This window comes from Platalea leucorodia (genome assembly GCF_965183815.1).
Source record: "Platalea leucorodia genome assembly, chromosome: 12".
In the NCBI taxonomy this organism is placed as follows: Eukaryota; Metazoa; Chordata; class Aves; order Pelecaniformes; family Threskiornithidae; genus Platalea; species Platalea leucorodia.
In genome coordinates, this window is record NC_138834.1 from 7919462 (window position 1) to 7944144 (window position 24683).

At 51.2% G+C, this 24683-nt stretch overlaps 1 protein-coding gene across 1 annotated transcript in view; it reads left to right on the forward strand.

The window, feature by feature from the left end:
- Window positions 1-758: 758 nt before the first annotated feature.
- The window catches only part of CUX2 (cut like homeobox 2), a gene marked incomplete at both ends in the record, with an annotated part of 65680 nt that continues 41755 nt past the window's right edge, over window positions 759-24683 (forward strand). The window contains one exon of the mRNA XM_082324840.1: window positions 759-800. Within this exon, the coding sequence (XP_082180966.1) occupies window positions 759-800 (42 nt within the window). The remainder of the gene's footprint in view (window positions 801-24683) is intronic.

Consider the following 24683-nt stretch of genomic DNA (forward strand, 5'->3'; position numbering starts at 1 on the left):
AGTCCTAAAGCAGTCTGAATTTGGGGATTTTTCGGGCCGTGGCGTGCTGTGAGCACGTTTGCTGTGGCAATTCCCACCAGGGTCAAAGGTGTCGCGTTAGGGAAAAAAACCCCACAAACTGAAAAAGTTTAACGGGCGGCTTGCGGACGGCGATTTTCCACCTTCCCGGGCGGCTGAGTGCCCTCAAAACCCCGATTTGTGTGAAAAAAGCGATCGCACCCCGGCTCTGCGCCCCCTCCCCGGCGGCGGCCTGCGAGGGGCTGCTCCGCAGGCGGCGCGGGGGGGTCCCACGACCCGCGTGGGGCCGGTGCCCGCGGGCGGACCCCCGGGGGGGGGGGCGCCCCCTTCCCTCCCCGCGGGGCGCGGGCGGGGCGAGGCGGCGGCGGGGCCGCCCCCGGCGCTGGAGGCGGGCGGTCGCCTCCGCTCCCCTCCGCGCCGCTCCGCGCCCCTCCGCGCCGCCGGTCTCCCCCAAGATGGCCGCCGACGTGGGATCGATGTTTCGATACCGGACGCGGTTTGATGTCCGCCGGCTCCAGGTTGGTGGCGGCGGCGGCGGCCGCGGGGCTGGCGGCGGGAGGACGGGGGGGGGGGGGGGGGGGGGGGATCCGGGCGGCCGCCCCCATCCCTCCCTCTCCCCCCCGCTCCCTCCCGCCCTCCCTCCGCCCGCCCTTCCCCATCGATAGGTATCAGAAATTGATCCCCGCCGCCGCCGCTCTTTGTTCGGCGCCGCCCGGGAGCATGGAGCAGCGCTAGCGGCAATGGAGCCGCGCCGCCCCGGCCCCCGCCCCGCCGCCCCCGAGGTGACAGCGGGGCCGGGGGGCGGCCGCCGCTCCGCCCCGGCGGGAGGGGAGGGAGGGAGGCAGAGGAGGGAGGGAAGTTGCGCGGGATGAAGTTGCGGGGAGCGCGGCCCCCCGCGCCGCTCCGCCAAGTTTCTTGCGGTCGCCGCCCGCGGAGCGGAGCCGCAGGTGCCCGCGGGCTGCAAAGTGTCCCCGGTGTCCGTGCCCCCCCTCCCCCGGTAGCGGCTCTGTCGCTGCACCCCCTGCCCGTCCCCGGCGCCGGGCGCTGGGAGAGCGGCGGCTCTTTCTGGAGGTGATGGATGCGCGGTAGCCCGGGGGATGGCGGAGCGGGGCTGCCCGGAGCCCCGCCGCGCTCCCATTGTTATTCAGGGCCGGGGGTTTGCGGCGCCGGTGCGGGGGCTCGGTCAGCCCTGAACGGCGGGGAAAGGCGACCGGCGGCAGCCGGCCGGGGGTCCTGCGGGCCGGCTCGGGGAAGGGCCGGGTGCCGGCGCTCGGGACTTGCGATGGATGCGGCGGGAGAGAGATCCTTTGTGGCTCTGGGCAGGTCACGGATGCCGTATCCCGCCGTCGTGCCCTCGCTCTGTGAAATTCACGGTAAGTCCTTTGTTACCGGGTGCGAGGGAAGGTTTGGCAGGGGATGCTGCCAGTCTGTGACCTTAAATAGGCACCTAGGTAGCGGGGAGGCGGATAATTAAAACAATAGCTCTCCCAACATAATGGGATGAAACCCAACCTGGATCTACTACAAAAGCCGAAACGCTCATTTACATGGCTATTAAAGGGGTTTATCCCTGTAGGATATTACCGAGTTTAAAATGCAGCATGCTTCATAGGGGAGTAAACAAATTGAAATGCGATTTACGGGGCTTCGGTACTGTATCAACAGTTCCAGCATTTAATACATTTTGGCTTTTAAGCAGATTACGTGCTACATCTGCGATACGCAACCCTAAAAGTAATGCAGGTACCGCGGCCGGTCGGCTTGCCATGACTGCTCATTTATGGCATTGTGGTCGGAAAGGGATTACGGGTCTAAGCGCTTCGGATACAAAAGCGTTCCTCGGTACATCACGCTAATGACTTTTTCTGGGTGCGCACAGACCTTTATTTAAAGATAAATATTGTCAGCTACTTTTTCTGTGGGTTTGTTGGGGGAGGACTTTGCCGGAGGGAGAGGTGGGCCGGGAGGTGGGCAGCTCCGCTTCCCCGCCGTTCTGCTTGACCGGGTGGCCGTGGCCGGGTGCGGAGCTGGAGAGGGAGCGGTGGGGATTGACTTCTGTCCAGGCAGCAGTCCTGCCGCCTCGCCGGGATCGCGGTGGGAAAGGTGACCTTGTGCCAGCTTGGCCTAATGCCCTCTATTAAAAAAAAAAAGAAAAAGGAAAACGAACAAAAAAAAAGGAAGGGAAACAATCCATTTATTATTCTTGCAAGAGCTTTTCCCTTTTTTTTTTTTTTTTTTCTCCTTCCTTTTTAATGCGTGTGTCTGAGCAGCTCTGCTGGCCTGGGGCTGGCCGGGAATGGCAGAGTTTGAGCAACCCTGATGAATGGTGGGCATATGTAAAACATGTAGATAATGTGCTACTCGGCAGCACTTTGATCAAAACGGCATTGAGCCTTTTTACAGCAAATAGTCTCGGAAATGAGAAGAGATAAAATTCTATCAAAGATAATACCAGACATATTTCACTGGGTTATGAGATTGTTTTATTGTGTACATTACTAATGCAGTATTTTTTTACAGCTTTCTTGTGTATAATAGTCATAGCGGGATTCATACCTTTATGGGTTTTTTGTGTTTTAATTTGCTCTCGGTTTATTATGTTCCGGTTAGCATTGTATGGATTACACGCTCCGCGTGCCAGATGCCGATTTAATCTAACCCGTTCTGTGTTAAAACGGCAAAAAATGGGAAGAGTTGCGAGCTGCTGATTTGGGATAATAAATACAACCGTGAGTGAGGGGAGAGAGACCGATTATAGCCATTTTTTATAAATGTCTTCACATCTCATTATGCAGATGAGCTCTGGCTATACAGCTCCAGTGTTTGGTTCATCAAATAAAATGCTCTTCATCTTATTTCCCGTAATGCAAATGCTCTCCGCGTGCCGGAGCGGAGTTGGGCAGAAACTTTGGTGGCGGCTCCGCCGGATGGCGGTGTGCCGGGAGCCTCGGAGCGCGGTGTGGTTGATGGAATGTTTTTGCTGTTCAAAGTTTAGGGGAGAAAAAAAAAAACAACTGTGGATGTGATTAAAATATTATAACCTTATGATATTCTGAAGTGCATAAATTTTACATATCAGCTACAGAGGGAGTTTAGACATCCATTAAATGATATGACAGCTTGACTTATCTAAATGTGCTATCATTTAACAATGTGTCAAAATTCTTCTTTATATAGACGACAGCAGTAAATAAGCTATCAGTCCTCTTGGCTGAAGCTTAATTCCTGGAGCTTGGACTAATAAACTTAACTGCACTCTTGTGGAGCAGCCCGTGGGCAGGATAACCTCGGGGGGAGGCCAAGGCGCTTTTGGGGCTGCTTTCACCTCTGTAAATTCCCTGCATCCCGTGTGTTTTCTAGGGCTCTTATGGAGAGACCAGTGGGACCTTCCAGTTTCCTCGAGCATCTCCAGCGCCCAACACTATCCGTTCCCACCCCTGCTTTGCAGAGGTGGGGGGTGGGATGGTGCCCATGGTCGTCATGCCCAAGGGGAAGAGGGGGAGCCCGAGGGGGCTCTGGGTGCCCCTATCTCAGGGGGATTTTGTCTTTCCAAGCTGAAATCTCAGGATTTATGCATGTGCAGCCCGTGCCCGGAGCTGGCTGAGGAGCGTTGCGGGGTTGTGAACGTGGTTTGTGCTTTCCAGTGGCTCCAGCTGCTCCCCGTGCGTCGGGGCGTGGGGGAGCGTGGGCTGCAGAATCGTCCCGTTTAAACAATTAATATGAATTTAGGAGCAGTGGCAGTAACGAAGCCTGGTTCTCTGCAGATGTCTGTCTGGTGATTGGGTTATCTGTTGTCTGATAGTTGTGTGCTCCTCTTGAGAGGTTCCCACTGTCCAGGGTGTTTGTGATGGTGCTCTTCATGTGGATTCTCCGCTGTCTGCTATTGCGGCTGTGCTCTGTAGCCTGTCTCTTGGCAGGGACACTAGTGACATTTCTTTCCTTCACTTGGGAGCCCTGTTTTCTTAGAGACCTAGGGCTATGGCAGCTAGAAATGCTTGTCCTTTCCATGTGCCGCCAAGGAGGTTCAGCTGAACTGGCCATCAAAGCATAGCTGATGCTTCAGCATGGCCCATTAAAACCTGGGTGACTGGAGGACTTGTGTGTCTCTGGATGTCACCATCATCCACACCTCCACCACAGGTCCCTCCTTGGGACAGGCCGGGGTGCAGCATCCATCCCGCATCCCACTGCTCCCCCCAAATCCTTCATTAGAAGCAAATACTTCATATCTCTAATATTTCCAATTTATATGGGAAGGGGAGAACGAGACAGGCCGTGTTCCTGGTCCCACCTGCTGTTGGGTCTGTGTTGTGCATCAGCAGAAAGTCGGACCGTGAAGTTCCTGAAGTGAAATGTGTTCTTTTTTTTTTTTTCTTTTTTTCCTGTGGCTGAATAATTGAGATGCTGCCAGACAAGAAGGGAGCTGCAGAAAATGAGAGTTTATCTTTAGCTCTGCAGCTCTCACTTTAGAAACTGGTGACCCCAATTCCAGCCCGAAGAGTGACTTCTTCCCTAATTAATAAATCCATTAATTAATTGTGTGCGTGCTGCAGCCCATTAGAGATGTACACGCTGGCCTCCTGATCCAGTTTAGTGGATTGTCTCTGTGGCCTTGGAGGGGAGGGGGGGAAAAAAAGGGGTTGTGACCAAGAGGCAAATAGGGGACAGGGATGGAAATACGATTTGATTTTGTGGGAGTGGAGGGAAGGGTATCGCCTCCTGGTGGGTTATCCAGCTTGGAGGTGGGCATGGGGCCAGCAAGCGGAGCGCTTGGGATTGCTGTGCCCACTGAAATGGGGGAGAGCATGGAGGGGGGTTGATGGGGTGGAGGCAGCTGCCTGCTGCCCCCAACTCAGGCCAGCCCAGGCGGCGGAGGAGCCTCTTGCATCAATGCCCTGCGTGGCTTGGTGGCGAGAGGGGAGCCATTTCGCTGGGGTCCCTGGGCTGCGTCGTCGTCTCCCGCTGCCTCACAGGCAGCGAGTTTGGCAGGGCTCAGCAGGGCTTTTGTGCTGCAGGTGGAGCTGAATGTTAAAATGTTCGGTGATCCAAATTATTATTTATGACCAGATTAAGCAAACAGTACACTCCCAGCCTGCGAGTCCTTTAGGAGGTACTTGCTTAACTAGATAACCTCAGCGGAGCATGCAGAACTCGCTATTCATCTCCCTCCATATGTTGGCACAGGAGCTGCTCCCTTCAGTTAATTTTTCTTGCTGTCTGCAGAGACTCCAAATAAAAATGCAGGCATAATTGTTGTGCGCGCCGGTCCCATAGCTACTGTTTTCTCCGCTGAACGGAAAGTTAACTGTTGGCAAAAGAAGCACCATCTTTAAATGCAGAAGGCTTTGCTTGTCTATGGATTTGAGGGCTGGAGTGCTCGTCTGCTCCCCAGTTTTCCCCTCCTTTTTTTGCTGGTTGGAGAAAAGCGGTGTATTTGGGTTCCCAGGGACAGCTGCGTCTCCTGTGGGGCGGCGGCGATGCTGCTCCCCTCCTCCCTTGGGTACTGGCGCAATCATGGTGCTGTACATCTCCGGCTGCGGGAATTCCCACATCTTGAATTTCAGGGAATTATCCCCGGAGCTGCCGACACAACATGGCAAATTGAAAATGCGGGGCCATTGTTTGCAGGGAGGGAGGGTGATGGCGAGCTGCAGCATCCTGCTCCTACAACAGCTTGCCTTGAAATGAAATTAATTTAGGGTTCAAAAGCTACGGTGTGTGCTCCCCCCTCGCCAGACCTCGAGATAGACACCGCACCGCAGCTCGCTCGCTGTATTAATGGTGTAGCAGGTTCCCTCTCGGATTGGAAAAGGCACATTAGAGGCATCCATTCCCCCCAAAAAGGCTGCGTGAAGTTTCTCAGAACATTTTGTACCATCCTGCTCCTATTACCGAAAGATGTAATTCCCCAACTTGGGAGATAATAAGCAGGTATTGACTTCTGCTGGGGTCATTATCAAGATTTATTCAGTCAATATGGCTTCTCGGGTCAATAAATCTTGAGGTTGATAAAGGAGGAATATATACTTGCAGACTTTATTAAAAAGTTTTCCCTTTTCGTAACACTTTCTCGTGCGTGTTGCATTAGGATCTATGACTGAGTTTTCTTTAATTACCTTTTTTTTTTTTTTTTGTGGTGCACGCTTTCCTGCAGCTTTTGGTGTGTCTTGCTGAGGCAGCAAAACCTGGGAAGGGGAATTCGGCCCCGCCCTGGGTCTGGCTCACTCGGGATCGCTGCCTTGCTGAGATTCCCCTCTCCTGGGTTGGCTTTGGCGATGGGGTGGGGGGAGCAGGGTCTGTGGGTGCCTCGCCCTGGCATCTCGGGGCTCAGTGTGTGGGGAGGACGAGGCTGAGCGTGGGGTGTTGTGATTTTCTGCTGGAGGGTTAAAACTCAGGATTCCTGTTCCCAGCCCGCTGTAAAATAACGGGATTGTGCCCCTTTCCCCATCGCAGGCTGAGGAATCTCTGCGATTCAGGATGGAGTGAAGCAGTTCCAGCGCTGGGTCGGGCTCTGTCCCAGCACCCGCTTGCTTCCTTGGGCAACGGCTTTGTGCCTCAGTTTCCCTGCTCCTGGGATGGAGTATTCTTGCAAACCAGCATCTCAGGGCAAATCACCCCAAAAAGGGGCCTGGCAGCATCGTGGTGGTTGTGCCCATGCCCTGGGTACATGGCTGTGCTCTTGTCCATCGTCTTCTGCAGAGAAGGGCCCTTGGAAGGGTTGTGTGTGCTGTTTCGGTTGCCCATGCACAGGATCTCGGCGGGCATCGTTGCAAAGAGGTCCAGGATGTATCAGCGCAATGAAAAACGAGCTCTCGAAGCCAGCAAGATGCCAGCCACAGGGCGTCATCAGTAAAATCTAACCAAAAGGCTTAGATAGCCTGGAAAGCTGAAGTGCTCGTTATTTACCGCAGTGCTTGTTAATGAGCAGGGGCGCAGCAGCATCCGCCCCTTCCCAGGCCAGTGCTGCCGTATCCCAGCTCAGGTCCGGGGTGCGGTGGGGGGGGTCCAGGGGGCAATAGCTGCTCACCCCGGGCTCGCAGGCAGGAGCCCTGTCAGAAGGGCAGCGTGCGATGACGGGCTGCTTCAACTTCATCTGTGTATTTAATATGATTTATTTTGGCCGTGTCTGCCGAAGAGCTGCTTTGCAGTATCCCCACCATTGGTAGTTTTTCTTTTAAGTTGAGCTTTGTGATTTCACACAGCTGAACACGCTGACGACTCCTTCCAAAATGGTTTCAGTGCTTTTTTTTTTTTTTTTCATATGGCCTTGCTGTGTAATTATTTTTTTGACTACTTTGGTGTAGCACTTAATGATTTCCCCAAAGCTGCAACAGGACCCCAGAGTATTGATTTAGCTGCAGTTTAAGCGACTTGCCGCTAACGCGTGGCCGTTTTAATATTAATTGCTTGGCATGTGCGTGCTAGCTAGTTCTTCTGCAACACGGATTTCTAAAAAAGTAAATAACCAATTTGAACCCCGTGTAAATACTCCTCTGGTGGGAGCTGTGCCGTGCGTCAGCCGCTCTGAGCACACTACCGTTGCCTTTGGTAACGCTCCTGCAGTTTTACACCGAAGTCAGGACCTCAGGCATCCTTTGTTTTCTTCCGTCGGGATAACATAATAAAGTATTACCTGGCGCTGGCAGCGGGTCTTGTAATGTGCGGTGTAAGCACAGCCGCTCATTGGCGCCGGAGCCGGTGTGTTATTGCTTAGCCTGGCTGCAGAGGACATTTATTCTTTATTAATCACGCCGACGGGGAGAGCTGCCGTTGTCTGCGGCTCTCGGAGCGGTTTGCAAACATTGCTTCATCCCTGGGAGCTGGGTAATTATTACCCGCCTCGTCCCCCAGGTTTCTCGGTGGAGGGGGCAGTGATGGGGTCCCACAGTGCAGCCGGGGGGCGGTGGGATCTCTCCCTGCGGGGACAGAGTTTGGGGGAGCAGCCTTGCTAAACCCCCCCCATGATGCCCACATGCGGTGCAGCGGCGTGTGGCAGGTGGGACGGGGTGATGGGGAGGACGGTGCCCTTCAGGAGGAAGGCTCGTGGGGACCCTGATGCTGCACCTGCCCGTACCCCCCAGGATGGCGGCTCACCACCCTCCCTGGCGGGGCAGAGCATCGCGCTGGGTCCCATGAGGTCCCCTCAGCAGCACCTTTAGGCCCCAAATTCAGCACCCAAATTGCCGGTGGAGGCTCCTCCGTGGGGTCTGTCCCCTGTGAGCATTTGCTGATGCCACATTCGTTGCACCGGAGCGCGAGCGGGATGCCCTGGCTGTGCCGCTCCGGTTCCCTTCCTCTGGCACCGGTGATGGGCTGCGCTCTGCTGATCCCAGCCACCTCCTAACTCCCCCTAACCCCTGCCCTGGCAGAGCCGAGGGCTGGCTGGGGCCGGCGGGTGCCTGAGGCCAGCGGGATCCAGCCCGGAGCACGGCTCCGGCACGTGTCCCGGCATCCAGGACACCGACAGCCACCCAGGGCCAGCAGCTTTGCCCGTTCCATTCTCTGCTCGGCACACGCCGCAGAGGTAACGTCTCCTGCCACTGCACTTTTCTTTCAAATAAAAGCAGCTAATTAACATTATTCTTTAATTATTGCCTTTATCAACAAGGGGTCTGGTTTATACCAGCAGGATAGTCGCTTTCCCTTCCACTACCCAAGCGAATGCTTCAATTCCTGTTGCTTTTGAAATGAATTTGATGTCATCTGCCCATTGTCACTTAATGGGGACACTTGGGTAATGATTGCGCGCTCCAGCCCTGTTAGCAGCACTGCGAGCGTGTAATTTAGCCCCTTAGGCAACGGTACTTTTGAAATCTCTGGATAGTTTTGAACTCTCTGTTCTTAATTAAATATGCAATTTTTCACGGTAACCAGGTTAATTCTTTTGTGTTGTGTTGTAATACTGTTAGGAATTTTCATAGTTCTTATTAAACATTATTCAGGCATTGTGAATTCCATAATTAAAAAAAATGAAAAGAACAAAGCTTGATTCACTTCTTTCTTTTCCCTGGTTAATTTATCAAATGAATTTTGCAAATTTTTCTTTTTCTCCCCAGACGGCGTGCCAAGTGTTTTAAAGGGGAAGGATTTAATTGCTCTGTAGGGATTGGTTGGTTATGAAGGATTTGGCTGTTTGATTAGTAAACCCTATTGGGAATGGTTTAATGCTCCATGATCTTAAAAATTGTCTGATTGTTAGGCTCTCCAAGGATGTTTTCTCTTTTCCTTATGTACGGCAACAGCTTCGCACAAGTGTGATTATTAGATAGCGAGGAGGGAGCGGAGGGGTAGATGGCTGGTGCTGGGTGAGCCTGCCTGCCCTGGCAGCGCCGAGGGAGCCGCTGCGGCCTCTGGAGTGGTGATGATGATGACGATGGCGAGACAAACCAGCGGTTGTTTACGTGCATCCGTGCAGATCGCGGGAATAGATCGCTGGCTGGGCCGGGATGGCGCTGCTCCCAGGCCAGATCCTGCACTCAGTTTCTCTTTCAAGACCCCAAATCCCATAAGGATGCTAAAGCGCATGGGGAGGTCTCGCCAGGGGCATCCGTAGCCCTGGAGCCGGGTGGGCAGGACCGTGCACGAGGAGGGATGTGGGGTGCAGCCTGCTGGGGTTTAATCCAGGTACCCCATAGCGGGGGGATTTGTAGAGCCCCAGTCTGGGAGTTATGTGGGCAATCTACCTGCTCCGACTGTGGAGCCTGGGGATGTCCAGCCAGAAGCCTTTAACTGGCGAGGCTTTAAAAAAGGGGAAAACAACACAAAAATGCTCTGCTTGCGGTTTTTTGCTGGTGGCGATGGTACCCACTGCCCAGTTGCTGCTGCTTTTTTATTTCTCCCACCCCTGTGGAAGAGGGGGCTGTGCCCTGCCCTCACACCCGCAGCCCCGACGCCTTCAACTGAGTTTTGGATCCAAAATCGATGGAGGTGGCGGCTGCGCGCTGACGTCGGGGCTGCGGGGACGGGCTGTGACTCCAGCCCCTCCAGCGTGCCGGGGAGAGCCGATCTCTCCAAAATCCCCGCTGGGGAGCAGCCCGGGCTTCGCTTCCAGGGCAGCTGGGGAGCATCCCTGTGGGCACTGCCGCTGCCAACGGCTCTATGCGTTGTTTTTAAAGCACTGTTAGACTTAATATAGGACAAAAAAATAGTCAATATCTAGTGTTTCTAGCTGTACCTTGCCATTTGGGATCCCCTGGGTCCCCCTGAGGTTGTGGGGTGAAGGATGGTGGTGGGCTCGCTATTAAATAACTGAAAAGCTCTGGTGTGGTGCTGGCACCCAGCGGGTTTTTCGGGGGGAGGCAGGAGGGGTTTTGCCTCCGACCCACTGCATGGAGCATCCCCGGAGGTGCCGCTCGCTGGGAGGTGGAGCCCAGCCAGGATCGATAGCGGCCGGTCTGAGGGGGCTCCCCAGGGGTTATTTGGGCTTTAAGGAGAGGTCAGAGAGTCATTAAACTTATAAATATATTACGATTTAAGAGAAGAGCTGTCATTATCTTTGAGCTTGGTTTATGCGGCGCCAATTTTTTTCCCCATTCTGGTTCAAGCCTCTTATACCGGGTGGATCAACCAGCGGGGAGGTGCTGTCTGCAGCTGGGGCAGAAAATAAAATGTTCAACAGTGTTGGGCAGGGCTTTTTTGCCCCGAAAAGCATCAAAACCTGCACTTAAAACTGCTACTTCACCCCCGCCCGAAACTTGGAGAAAGGTGTTGATTTGAGGTTTGGGGAGCCGAGCGATGCTGCTGTGGCTCAGTCGGTGGCGATCCTGGCTCGCTCCAGGTGCTGGCAGCGGTGCTGGGTCAGAGCCTGCGGCGAGGCTGGGGCTTGTCTGTGTCCTGGGTGCTTTTCGGTGAACGAGGTTTTTTTGGGGAGGTGCGAGTCAGCGGTATGCAGGTGCCCAGGCTCAGCACTGGGACCCCGGCAGAGCCGAGCCTGGTCCGCACCAGCCGGGTGTCCCCTTGGCACGGTGTGACCGCGGAGAAATGTCACCAGTCCATAAAGCAATATCCAAGAGGCAACCTACAGGGTAATATTGCAGAGGCGGCATCAACCCATTGCGATGTCTCCATCATCATGTTGAGCAGCGTGGGTGAGGAATGCAAGCGGGGCTTAAAAATAATGATTAAAATTTTTAAAAAATCCCAGTTACTCCCCCAGTTTCCCTGTCGCTCCATGGCTGATTTGGCAGTGCTGGGCTATGGTTAAAGCAGGGGTGCAAACTGTTTGCTCTATGAAATTTGCTCAACGGTGACAACCAAAGGCTTGAGCAGAGACCGGCCGTGCCTGCGGGGCTGCCTGGGCTCCGCTGCACTGCCGGCGTGGGGCTGCTCCCTACGGTGCCGTGCTGAATCCAGAAAGTCATTTAAAAAACAAAAAAAAAAGGACTAGACATTTGCAAGGCGAAGCTGAGCAGATGCTGGTAATGTATTCCCAGGCATGACACAGAGTGGCAGCGTGTCGTGAACCGCGTCCCTGGGGACCCCCGGGTCTGTGATATTGGCTTTAACCCCCACCGCCTCTGGTCGGGGCGTAAATTCATCAGGCTTACGGGTATTGCTCTTGGACTACTGAATAATTTACAGTTGCAGAGCCCAGCCAGGTTCAGGTCATCGGGGTTCATGGGTTAATAACAGGTTTGGTTTTTGTTGTCAGCAGCTGCCTTGATAACATATGAAAGAATCCTATTCTGTTGATTAGATTTTGAAATGGATCAATTTTTAATCAGCAGAACATCTGACTCACTCAATAAGAGTAGCGTGGTGGAGACAGGACGAGGGTCTCGTTATTTACAGGATTGTTTGTTTTTACTAATACGCAAATCCCCGGCAGGGCTGGAGCCTGCCCCCCGCCTTCCCTCGCCCCGGCTCCCCCAAAATAAATCGTCGGGATTATCTGCAGCCTCGCACCAGGTATTTGATTCATCTACTGATTCGGGAGGAAATCCATGATGCTGTTTAAGAGCTCCGAGGGCACGCTGAAGCTTTGATTTAGCTATCTGTTGTTATCGATGGAAAAACATTTACTTACCAATGACCAGATCTGATATATAAAAGCACTTTGGGGGTGCTTGGCTCACCCCTTCCTGAGCATCCCTGCAAGGAGCTCCCCTCCCCGAGGGCCACCAAGAAGCACCTTCAAGATGAGCTCGTGGGTGCTGGGAGAGCAGGGGACAAACCCTGGTGGGATGCAGAAAGGTCCTGGCCAAATTCAAAGTTTCAGAGGGATTAACTCTGATTTCATCATTAATACTAAAAGAGCTGGATTCCCATTAAAAGTTTAATACTGGGGGGGGACCTGGGCAGATTTTTTTTTTCTTTTTTTTTATTACTTCGGGCATAAAACGCATCCCAAACTTGACCTATTGCACTGCATCTTGAAAACCGCATGCATTTCTTTTGCTAAAGTCATGCATAAAATACGGTTTTTTTTCCAAAGTGGAATTTGCTGGGTCAAAATTTTGCCTTGAAGCAAGTGTTAACAACCGCGATAACAGGACTCCCTGAAAACTAAACTCTGTTTTTTAGTAACATAAAAGGTAAGAGTCTCCTAAATATAACGCTGGGAAGAGTGTCACTAGAGTACAGATGACTCTCTGGTTGCTGGCTGGGCGCTGGTGGCTGGCTGGGGATGGGCTATTGCTGGCAGATATTGATATAGATAAGAACTCAGTCGTGATGGTAATTTGCATGGTTTTGCCCTGGGTGCTTTGGGATTTTACTTTTAAAACTTGTGCCTTCTGGCAGTCTCCTTAACCTAAATATATATTTTCCCTCTTGCCACGGATCAATTAAGATCATGGCTGTGTGGGCACTTGCTCCTGGCAGGTTTTTTTTCTCCATTTTTTTTTTTTCTTGAAAGAGTTGCCTCTGATTTAAAAGTATGTGTATATATGAATTTATATATGTAGTTTTTTGGTGATTATGAATTTATAGAGAGAGATATATAGGGGTTTTTGTTGATTTGATGAGCTAGTGATTTAAGCATCAGGAGAAGGGTGCTGAAGCCCCTGGCCGGCGATGGGGATGCTGGCAAGCGTGGGATGAGCTCCCTGGTCCCGCTGGGTGCCGTGGCCTATTCCAGCCCCACGTGGGCACCCACATCCCCCCCGTGTTTGCTGACCTTTGGCCACAACCAGCCACGCTCCAAGGTCTCCTTCGGGGCTTTGCGGTGCCTGGTGTTATTACAGTACCATAAGCCCAATGGCTCATTTCTGTAACCTGGAAATAATGCTGCAGGTAATAGGTGTTTGCAAATAGCCACAGCAATAGCTTATGGGCTGTCACGCCTGTCAGTGGGCATGGTGATATATCAGTTTCTGCTAAAAACATTAGCAACATCAGAAGGTTAAATATGCATATTATATCATCCCTGGCGGTTTTATTTTCAGGAGAGCAATGGGTGTCACAAGTTCATGACTTCAAAATTAAGTTTGTTTTAGTGATGGAAAATGTGCTTCTCTTTTGAGCACCTGCTGGTTATTTTCTGAGATGAGTTGAAAGAAAAACATTTTTGCAAAGAGTAGAAGGGCAGCTGACCTGTTTTTTATTAAATAACGGGTCCTTAGAAAGCATCAATGGAGATGATCAGTCTTTAGCGTCTGGTGTTGGGCAATGGACCAGTTTTGGTGCTTGAGAAAGGCAGCAGCTTCTCTGGTAACTTATTAACTCTCAAAATTGCCCTTGTGTTTAGCAACTGAGTAAATGAATCGCTGATGGCTCCCTGGGTCTTTAGTGTCATTGCTCCGGACAGGATTGACCCAAAACGGCTCCGGGGCCGGTTCTGCCCGCCCCGCGGGTGCAGCGCGGTGGGAGCCGGGTCCTGCGCGTGGTGGGAGCAAACCGCACCGGCGGGGTTGGAGACGGTGCTTTGCTGCTTCGTTTGCGATTTGAGGGCGTGCGAGGGGGTTGCTCCTTTGCAGCTCAGGGTTCACTTTGGGTCTATGAATTTGTACTCCTGACAGTCCCAAGGCTGGCAGGTACAACTCCGTATGTTGCTCGAAAGCTGTGCTGATTTGATCTGGAGTTACCGAGACCAGCACAGTCCTGTCCTCCTTCCTCCTTGATTTTTAAGCCGCTTAGCTAGGTATGAAGCTCCAAGGATTTTGGGCACCGCAGGGTATTTGGGTTCATTAGGTCTTGCTATGAGGGACATGCGGATTGCCTTTGGCAGCAGTCGTCTTCTCCTTACCCATCCCTTGATCTCTTATTGAAGAACCTCCCTTCCTGACCTGAGTCTGGAAGGGTTTCTGTGTTTTGGTCTTTTTTTAGGCTAATAATTAAATGATAACAGAGCCCAGCATCTCTTTATTTAAAGAGCAGATGGAGCATCCTGAGTCTTAGCACGGTCCTGGCTCCGACAGCGCCAGCGAGTCCTGAAGCTCGGGGTTTGGATGTGCCCCCCAAGGACCGCGTTATTGGGCAGGCAGCGGGCAGCAGCCCCGCAGGCAGCAGCCCCGTGGGACGCCGCTCGGCAGCGGTGCTGGCTCTGCCGCTCAAAATGGGAAGGGCATCATTAGATAGAGGTGAGCCAAGATGCTTTTCCTGCCCTTCCTTCCCATCTCGTGGCTGAATCCTGGCGAGCCACTTCAAAAAGTGCTTTTGGGCCCCAGTGGGTCGTAACTCCTTCCCACAGTCTGAGTCGGCAAAATACGGCGTGCCACGGCTGCCGTGGGCTCAGCCGGGTGCCGGACGGCTCTCCCTCCATCCCGCCTCTGTGAGCAGCTTGCGAGTGATCCGAGGAGCTGCGACTTTTATGGTTATAACCGGCGTGGGGTTTTTTGGTGACAAATACTTTATAATGGATAATCCCAGTCTGCTACTTTAAAAAGCTATAAAAGAAAATAGCGCAAGCGCTGGCTGCTGAGCTTGCCTGAAGCTGGTCGCTCCCTCCTTACCATCGCCGATGCGGAGCCGCAGCGATGTGTTCAGGGCCACAGACACCATCGCAGAGGGTCCAGATCAATCACCAGCAAAATCCCTGTCTTTTCCCATTTTGTCTCTAACCAGCATCACCATCTAGCAACTGTGTTGTTTACCTCCCACACTGATTTCTCATTGAAATGCCCTATTTTTATTTTTTTCTTAAGCAGCTACAATTGATAATTTAGCTCTGGATAAAGCAACCTTAGAGCTTTTTATTTCTCAGAGGCCAAACATTGATGTTGTGTGAAATGGGAGCTTTGAGGAGGCTTTGTATGGAACTTAGCTTCCTGAAAAATTTATTTACTGCGACTGTGATCTGCAGGAGCGAATTGATGTTTATCTATAGTAGTTCTTGCCAGAAAAAAAAATGCATAACTGCACTTTCTTGGGAAGCCTTGAAAGGCCTTTTAAATAAGTGTCTAATAGTAGGCTCTCAATAGCAAACAGCCAGCTTGATAGCAGTATACAGTATATTATTAACTATAAGCAGGCTTAATCTTTTTCTCATGTTTTAGGGAATGCTTTATAACCTTGTGGCCAAAGAATTCATGATCGCCAGGTATTTGAAGCTAAGCAAAATTATACTGGCTGTTACTGCTGGGAGATCGATACTGCTGGGAAGCGCGCGGGGCCGCGAGCTCCTGCTTGCAGCTGGCGAGCCCCTGCTCGCAGCCCGTGTCCTGGCATCGGCTGCTCCCGGGCGGTCCTGGCTGCGGGGCTCGGGTTTAGGCGATGCGTGATCCCTGGAGAAGGATGCTAGCAGGGGAGGGGTGTATTTATTTATTCTCTTTTGCAATTGCCACATGGGAGCTGGGGGTCCCGGCATCATGCTGGAGCCGTGCGCAGGTCCCAGCTTGGCGATGCAACCACATCAGAGGGCAGGATTTGGCCCTGGTGGGATGGAGCTGGCTCACCTGCATCTTTCCTCTGCTGGATGTGGCAAAAGAATAGCAGAAGTTTTCTGTCCAGCAGTGCTTGCCCCAAGATGAGGGCGCTGAAGTCCCCAGTGAGCCTCTGAGCACCACCTTTGCTTGCAACCAGGGGCCTTTGCTTTTGCTGGGGTGATCTCAGCTGTGTGCTTTAGTGCCCTCATTTGCAGTCGTGTTTTTCTGCTTTTCCTGCCTGTGCTGTATTGGATCCTGGGAGCTCTGGCCAGGAATCAGAGAATCGATAGATGGTTAAGGTGATAAGTGGCTTTGCTAAAAACCAATTTTGCAAGAGGAGTTTGCAAAGAGGTTAGCGGAGAGGATCTGCATCCACGTCCCAAATGGCTCGCTCCGGCCAGGAGCTCGCCTCCGACCTGAATTAACCCAGGAAGCATCCTCGGTCTGGGTTGCGGCCACTCTTCTCCTGCTTCTGTAAATCCCTGTGGATCCTATGGGAGGATGAGCCTGAGGAGTAAGTCTCCTTCCTCCAGAGAGAGTGTTTGGGGACAGTCGGAGAGGTGAACGTGCCTGAAGGCAATATAAAATTAAACAAGCAGAATTTGCTCAGCTGATAACTTCTAGCCAGTCTCGGAGCCGGCAGCTCTGCCAGCATTACAGTGGCAGTATTTACATAGGGATGAAGTGTTCCTGTACGGCTCCTCCGGCATGGCCACGTCTAAGCAGGCTTTTCACTGATCTCCACCATGGCTGGCTGCTGCTTCCATCTCTCATTTTCCCTTGAACAAACATATTCATTGCACCCACCGTCAAGAAGATCCCACGGCCCGTTAGTGGTGTGATCCCTGCTTTTGGCAGGGCTGGGGGGGATGGTGCCATGCGGGGACACCGTGCTGCCTCCTGGCATCAAGCACAAGTGTCCCCTGGTCTCGTGTCACCAGGTAGCCCCCGACCACGTGTGGCTGCAGGAGATGGATTTGGGAGGAACAGGCAGAAACAGGGAGCAGCGCATCTCAAGGGTGCTTCACCAAAGCAGTTTTGACCACCAACAGCTACTATCTGGTCTTTTCGGAGGAGATGAAGCTGATGGCACCCAAGATCTTCCTTTCTAACTAAATTTTGCAACTAATTTCTGTCCGTTCCAAGTGCAAAAGGACTCTGTGCATGTGATGAATTCCTTAAGCCACGATCCAACTTGCTGCCGTCTCCTGTGCTATATCCCAAGGGGTCCCAGCTCCCTCCTGGGGCCTTGCTGACCTGGTCCTGGTTTCACAGGTGGCTCCTTGTCTTTGTGGGAGTCCCTAAGCCCTCCCTGCTCCTCGGGGCTGCCTGGTTGGGGTGTTTTTGGAGGTGCCCTGCAGAAGAAGTCGGCTTGGGCTGCGGTTCATCGGGCTGGTGTTTTATTCGAGGGCGTTGTAACGTTCCTCTGGTTCATCCCATCCCTCGTGCATCCTCGTCTCTGCTGCGCCCGGGCTGCGAGGTGACAAATGTGTGGGCTTTTCCACCTACGTGTTTTATTTTCTGTGGGCAGAGAGATGGGTTGTTTTTAGGCTTTCTGGCATTTCTCAGGCTTGACTCATCTTTTCCCACCTGCGATGCCAGGGATATCCCCCAAACTCCTGCCTCAAAGCTGGGGCACCAGGGCTGATGGCAGCAGCATCCCCCTCCCCTCGGGCGGTAGTTCTTTATTTTACCTGTTTTCCCATTTATCAAGTGGGATTTCCCCTTGGCCAGTGACCCCCAGAAGGAGCATCGTGGGATGCTCATGTGTTGCTGTTAGGCTTTGCTTTTGTGCTGTTATTTATTACTACGTTGCTTCATTACGCATCCGCATTTCTTGTGCTCTGCATCAGAAACCGCTGCTGTGGCTGAAACCACCTTGTTTCGTTTTTTTATTTTTTTAATCATCGTGGGGAAGCTGTTTCTGGATGCTGATTGATGGAAACATCTTATCTCCTCTAGTCAAAGTGTCTCCGCTTTGCGTGGTAATGAAATAGTTTGACACTTTGACATGAGTGTCAAACACTTTTCAGACGATGCAAACAGCGGAGACTTTGATCTAGGTGCAAACTGGTTTCATTACAACAAACAGACCCCCCCCTTTCATCCAGAGAAGAAGATAAGGGGTTTCTATCGGTGCTAACTAGCAGCTGCTCGTAATGATTTTAAAAATAAGAAGAAGTATAATAATAGAATAGTTAAGCTATTATGTCATGTTATAAACTAGCCTTAGTGCTGTGGAGTGAAATAAGGTAGGCGTAATACCAACAGTATGAACGATAAACATGAGAGAATCCTCCTAAAATAAAACAACAGAAATCTTCTCTTTTGGGAGATGTTCAGACTTGTTTTTCCCAGTATTTCAAGCGAGAACATCTTCAGAAATGCCTTTTCTGGAGAAAATGCATCTTGTTTTTCAAAAAAGTGGCATTTTCCATGAAAAAGAACCACTTCTACTATTAGCTTTCTTTTTAATCTCCCCCCTCGATTTTCTCCTGGCCAAGCCTGGAGATATTTTAAGTCCTGGTGGGAGGGTTGGAGGGAGAATCCCGAACGTACCCCCAAGCTGACAAAATTCTGCTCGGTCATGAGCTTTTCTTTTTCAATAGGCAATCTTGAGTAGAAATGGGTAAAATTCCTCCCTGGTGTAACTATGTTGGCATTAGGCTGTACTGTGCCTGGATTTGGCCCAAGCATGTCCAATTAAACGCAGCAGCACCTTTTTTCTATTTGGAGTGTCGGGTTTGCGCACAAATGCCTTATGAGCAGCTGAAGAGAATTTACGTGACGTATGGAAATGATTAGGTTACAGCAAACCCTGAGATTTACGTGAAGGTTTTCTCTTCCCTCTTCGCTGTATGGACACAAGCGGCGTCAGCCCGGATGCTGTCTTCAGTCTTCTCGCTTTGGGAGTTTTGCTTTTAACCGTTTTCTTAGAAATCTTTTGCCTTTGAACATCTTGGGCTAGGTGATCATGTAGGTCCCTTCCAACTGAACTGCCCTGTGTCCTACCCCGCGTCCTGCTGTGATGCCCGGCGCTGATGGTCCCAGCACTGGGTTTGCCCCCGTGCCCTGCTCTGCCCTTGGGCATTGCCCCCCAAGATGTCTCTGCCCAGAGCCATGGGCCGAGGGAGCACGGAGGTGGCCATGCCTGAGCAGAAGTGCTTAATTTAGTGCCTCCTTAATTAGCGCAGCAATTCCTGCTCCTTGCCCTTGTCCCGGCCCTCTCCATGCCAGGGGCTGGCGCACAATGAAATCCTCCCCGGCAGATGCTGTATTCAGAAATGACAGGGGATTTGGGGCTTAATTTTAGCCAGAACATGTGGCTTGTTTTTAGATGCTTCTCAAGTCAAGTCGCGGTGGCTTTGTTATAGTTGAGGAAAGAAAAAAAATCCCCGAAAAACTAGAGAGGCGATGCGGTTTAGATGGTATCTCTCCACAGACGGAGTTATGGAATTTAATACAAGGAAGCTTTTGCGAGTTGCCCAGTCTGTGTCGGAGCGTAGAGAGCCTGCATTTGAGATTAAAACTCACATTTCATTTTTATACACTGTGCTTAATCCAATAATGATTCCGTGTTACAAACGGCAATAATATCTTTCAGCATAGTTAATCAGAAGAGACTTAATGCTGTCACTATTTATTAACCTTTGTTGAAAAGCAAGAAGTTTTCTTACTAATCTGTGATTGTTGTTCTTGTCAGGCTCTATCAAGTGCAAACCAGATTTGGCATTTGTTACAGCGGGGAGGATGCTGCCGCGTTCCCTGCCGTCTGCTGCATCCGACCCCTGTGTAGGGACGTGGTCCCGTGCAGTGCAGGGGGGGTTTGGGTGCCGGGGGGGCCAGGCTGGCTCGTTCCCTGTCTCCCGTCCCCATACCTGCAGCTCCCGGGTGGGTTACAGCCTCACCTGCTTCTCCAGCCGCACGGACCCCGGTGCTGGGGTAAAGAGGCAGCTTTACCCCTCTCGGGGTTATTTTTTGCCTGCCTGACCCATGTTCCTGTGTCCAGGTTCCCCCCCGGGGGGGCTGTTTGAGGCAGCAGGCTCCTGGCGTGGGGAGATGCTCTCCTGGCTGGGTGGCACTGGGGCAGCAGCGTTGATCTCCGATGGTTTGCAGGAAATTGTGACTTCCAGTGGCTTCCCCAAAAGCTCAGGGGATCCCCCCATGCCGCTGCCTGCATCCATGCCGGGGGGAAGGGGGTGCCACTGGGCAGACCGAGGGGTTAAGGGGGTTTTGCAAGGATGCGGTGGCAGGGGCTGAGCCAAAGCACATGGAGGTGGCTTGTCCCTTGCATCTGAAAAGACATCCTTGCATCCAAGCATCCAGTCCCTGGCAGAGGCAGGCAGGAGGCTTCAGGCAGTGCTGCCCTTGAAATCATGGCCCTGTGTTGGCATTCCCAGGACGGTGGCTCACGTGGCTTTGCAACGTTGGTAGCTGAAATGTGGATTTTGGGGAGGGGAGCGGCTGAGGGTGCATGTTTTTGAAGCTTCGTGGTGATAAAAGGTCAGTGCGTGAAGGAATTTCAGCCTTCGATATTCTCCCGTTTGTCTCCTGTTGCAGGGAGGCCGGTGCTGGAATTGGCTTGGAGGAGCACCTGGAATTAATGAGCCAGCTTGGTGCCGTACAGAAATCGATGCTTCCTGCATTAATTGTGCTGTGTTCGAGCTTCGGCTTTTTATTCTGAGTTATGTAGTTACAGGGAGAGATGTCTCTCTTCGGCACAGCCTTTGGTCCCAGGGGAAAAGGATCCTTCTCCCTGCACCCATCCTGCCTGGGTGTGGGTGGCACGTCCCACGTCGCTGCCGGCCGTGGGATGGGGATGCCTGGCGCTGGCCGGAGCAGAAAAAACAAAAACCACAACAAAAATAAACCCTAAGTCTCTGCTACCTGCCCCTGTAATCGGCCAAAGGAAGAGACCGCTGGTGATGGCCGGGCTGGGTGTCCATCTCAAGGTGGAAAAACCACTGGCACCCAGCTCTGGTTGGCAATGGGAGGTGGATGGGCAGGAGCAGGGGAGGTCTCTACAGAAGGCTGGTGTCTTCTTGCGAGTGGGTTTGCAGCAGCTTTTGCATTTATTTGCAAATTATTTGTGATTTTTGTAACCCAGCATCCATGTGGATGGAGAGCAAAGTCCCGCAGACCCTTGGGGCTTCAGGAGCTGTTTTGGAAGAGCAGCCGTTGCTGTTATTTCTTATTTTTAGGGTGGACTAGCATTAAGCGCTATTCTGATCTCAGCTTGGGCACTCGAACAGGTGCAGTTATTTTACATACAGCCACAAAGAATCCCACTTTGCTAATATCGTTAAAGCCTAAACATGGTATTTATATTTTTAGCAAATTGTTCTTTATGGTATTGATTTACATGTAATGTAGTCCTTGCATGAATAACTACCATAAATCTGGAAGCATTTATCATCCGAAATAGCTGTGAACTCAGTCAAATCCTTTATTTGTTAGACACGATTAAGGAGCTTAAACTGCAAGGTAGAGAGTAAAATGTAAACTGTATTTTTTGTGACCAGCTCGGAGTTTCTGCCAGCCAGCCCATTGATCTGTGATAAGAGGTAAGGGTTAAGATAATTTGGTGAAATGAAAAAGTAGGGAATAAATTACAATAAATGGGGTCTTTGATCTGACCCGTCGATATTGGAGATGGTGCCTGCCTCTGCCTTCCCTGCTTAGCCGGAGAAATTAACTTTTGAACTCAATGGCTCAAGTCTTTTTCTCCTGACTTTCATCCTTCATGCTGGTGGGCAGCAGGGATGGGCACTTATTTGTTATCCTATTGATACCGAGCCCAGGAACGCCAGGCTTTGTGGACCCAGGGCTTACACAAATAGTTTAAATCTTGTTTGGTATTTGTGAAACAGCGATCATATAAAAAACTCAACTCCCGAGCCCTCGCTGGTGCCGTGTGCCAGACGCAGAGGGCTGGAGTTTGGAGGGCGGGAGGGTTTCTTGTTCTAAATTTAGCCATTTAAAAGAAGATTATGGACTATCCACTTGGGACTTTTAAAAAGGCTTTCACAATAACTCTTGAAAGCCTGATGCCTTTAATCCTGAACTTTAATTTAAAATAAAGAAATCTTTTCAACTCGCCTCTTTCCCCTCCTCCATCCCACTATGCCAGGCTGAGGTTCTTTCCAACTTGCTTACGGAGCGAAGATTTGCTAAGCTTTTTTAATTTCTTATGAAGATATTTATTTTTTAATAGAAAGAAAATCAAGTCAACACTTGAGAGTATACACAGCAGTTTACCGCGATAGGAGGAATTAATCAGTCTATAAAGTTCAAAATGTACAAAGAGGGAAGAAAAAAAAACCCCGACTGATCAAACATGAGGCTCTTCTCTGAGATGTGAAGATAAAAGCCTTTTCCTCTGCGAGCTTCTCCACTATTGGCAGCCAGTGGGGTCAAGATTTTTTTTTTGTTATGGAAAGCTCCAGATAATTAATGTTGTTGAAAGAGGACCGTTGGGTTGGCGTCTAGCAGGCTAGCCCCCGAGTCTGGCATCTTGTGAAGCAGCAGTGAGTTGCGGGGGGGAAAAGTTCCCCACTGAGGGAACTGCCAATTTAGCAGAGCAATAAATAATATTGAGAGATAAAAAAGAGCATTTAAAAAGGGATGCAGTGCTGCTGTTGCTGGTTGAGCCTCCGTTCCCCAGCTCAGCATCGTGTATGGGTGTTTACGAGGACAGCTCCAGTTTGGGATCTTGGAACAGGCTTCCTAGAGAGGTGGTCGATGCCCCAAGCCTGGCAGTGTTTAAGAGGCATTTGGACAATGCCCTTAATAATTTGCTTTAACTTTTGGTCATCCCTGAAACAGTCAGGCAGTTGGACTAGATGATCATTGTAGGTCCCTTCCAACTGAAAATATCCTATTCTATTCTAGCATCTGCCTAGCGTTACGCCTCCGGATGCTTCTGCAGGGCCAAATACCTGCAAACTCCTCCTGGATGCTGAGAATTATCAGACGAGGCTGTGTAGACCTGCTTACTGCATGCTTGATCTCTCTCATCTCCTAAAGCTCGTTTAGATGTGTCCTGTTACGGTGTTCATGTTAAATCTGCCTGCACTAATAATCAATAGACGTATGGTCACCCAGGCTGTTTATGTATCTCTTCTATCAAAGCCCTGACAACACGAGATCAAGATGCGAGCAGGCAGGCTCATACATCGAACGCTATTTAAAAAGCAGGATGAATTAATTACCGCCATTAATGACTGGGGAGAGACTTTAGGAAGCTTCAGCTGATGGTTTGGAGCCTCAAGCATGAGACAAACCAAGTAGGTGGTGTCTTATGGTGCTTCGTCGCTGATGTTTCAGCTGACGTCTGGGATGCTGTCATCCTGTCCATGGTCCCCGTCCGCATCCTTTCAGCTGGTGGTTGTGAGACTGACCAAAATTTGTAGGGTGTGATGAGTCCCTGCAGATCTGAGAGGGAAGGGACCTGGGGAAAAGATACATCTAAATGCCCTCGTTCCTAGCGGACTCTAGGAACGAGGGCATTTAGATATATCTTTTCCCCAATCCCTTGGGTCCTGCATCAGCAAACCTCCCTCCAACACCTCTGGCCGAGCATCCTCATGGGATGATGCATGACCAACGGGCTGTGACGGTCCCCAAATGTCCCACCAGTGCACCAGGGCTGCATCAACATCATTGCAGCGGAGCAGTCGTGGCTGGATTTGCCCAATCTGGCTGTTTGCTCAAGATTGTGTTAATTATGATTATTTTTTAATTGCTTTGGGGGTATTTCTGTCCTTTCCCAGCCCCCTTTGAAGGAGCCGAGATGGCACAGCTGATTGTCCCATCCTCCGCTGCCTTTTCTATTCCAGTTATTTATTACGCAGCATAACCAGAATTGCTCTCAGACAGGACTTGTCAGCTATAAAAGACACTGGCAGATTTTATTAGTTGACAGAAGGGTTTTTTTTTTCTTCCTGAAAATATTAAAAAGTCATTTTAGTTTAGAAACCTAATTTTAATTTAGTTAGGTTTTAATTTAATTTAGTTTTTAAATTCATTTTCCGGCAGAACTCAATTTTTCAAGTGTAATTTGATGCCGTCAGTGGCTATAATGTTTAATGTCCTACCTATAAATTGCGAGGATGGCTTTGAGGTGATTTACAGGATTCAGGGGGATAAAGCAGTCTCCTGGCCCTGCATGTGGGAGAGGCTGGAGAGAAAATAGTTTTATTGTGGCAGCCGCAGTGGCCAGTGCTGTTACCTATGGAAAGATGGGAAAAGCCTTAATTTTCTTCCCAGCTCAGGGCTGAGTGGGGATGTACGGAAAAGGGATGGGGTCTGTGGTGGGTAGGGATGCTCCATGGATATTCCTGGGTATTTGTGCTCTGCCTGTGTCTGTGCTGGGATGAGAGGGGACCCCAATGGAGGCAAAGGGGCTTGGGATGGTGGCATTACCGTACAAACCCATCCATTTTCCAAAAAGCGAGCTGAGCCCTTTCTGGGCGCGAGATGCGGGCAACAGCTGACTGCTTGGCGGGGGCGAAATCAGGGCAGACCCTTGGAAAATACAGCGTAATTGCGTAAAATGCCGTCCCAATTTCATCCATCTAAGCATTGCATCTAATTACTGGGTTAGAGAAGTCTTCAGACCATGTATTGAACATTATAAATGGGGATAAGATGATTCTGGTAATGGCTTAATAAAACAGGGGAGGTAGTTGAGGCTGTCTGCATACGGCTTTGGGTCAGGGCCAGATCAATTTGGCAGAGGAGGAGAAACCCCTCGGTGCTTTGGAGAGCGTGGCCATGGGGAGGGTTTGATTTTCCTCTTGGTTTTGGCTTCTGAGTAGCAGCGATTGGCTCCTTCTGTTATCTGGGGGATGTGCCAGCCCC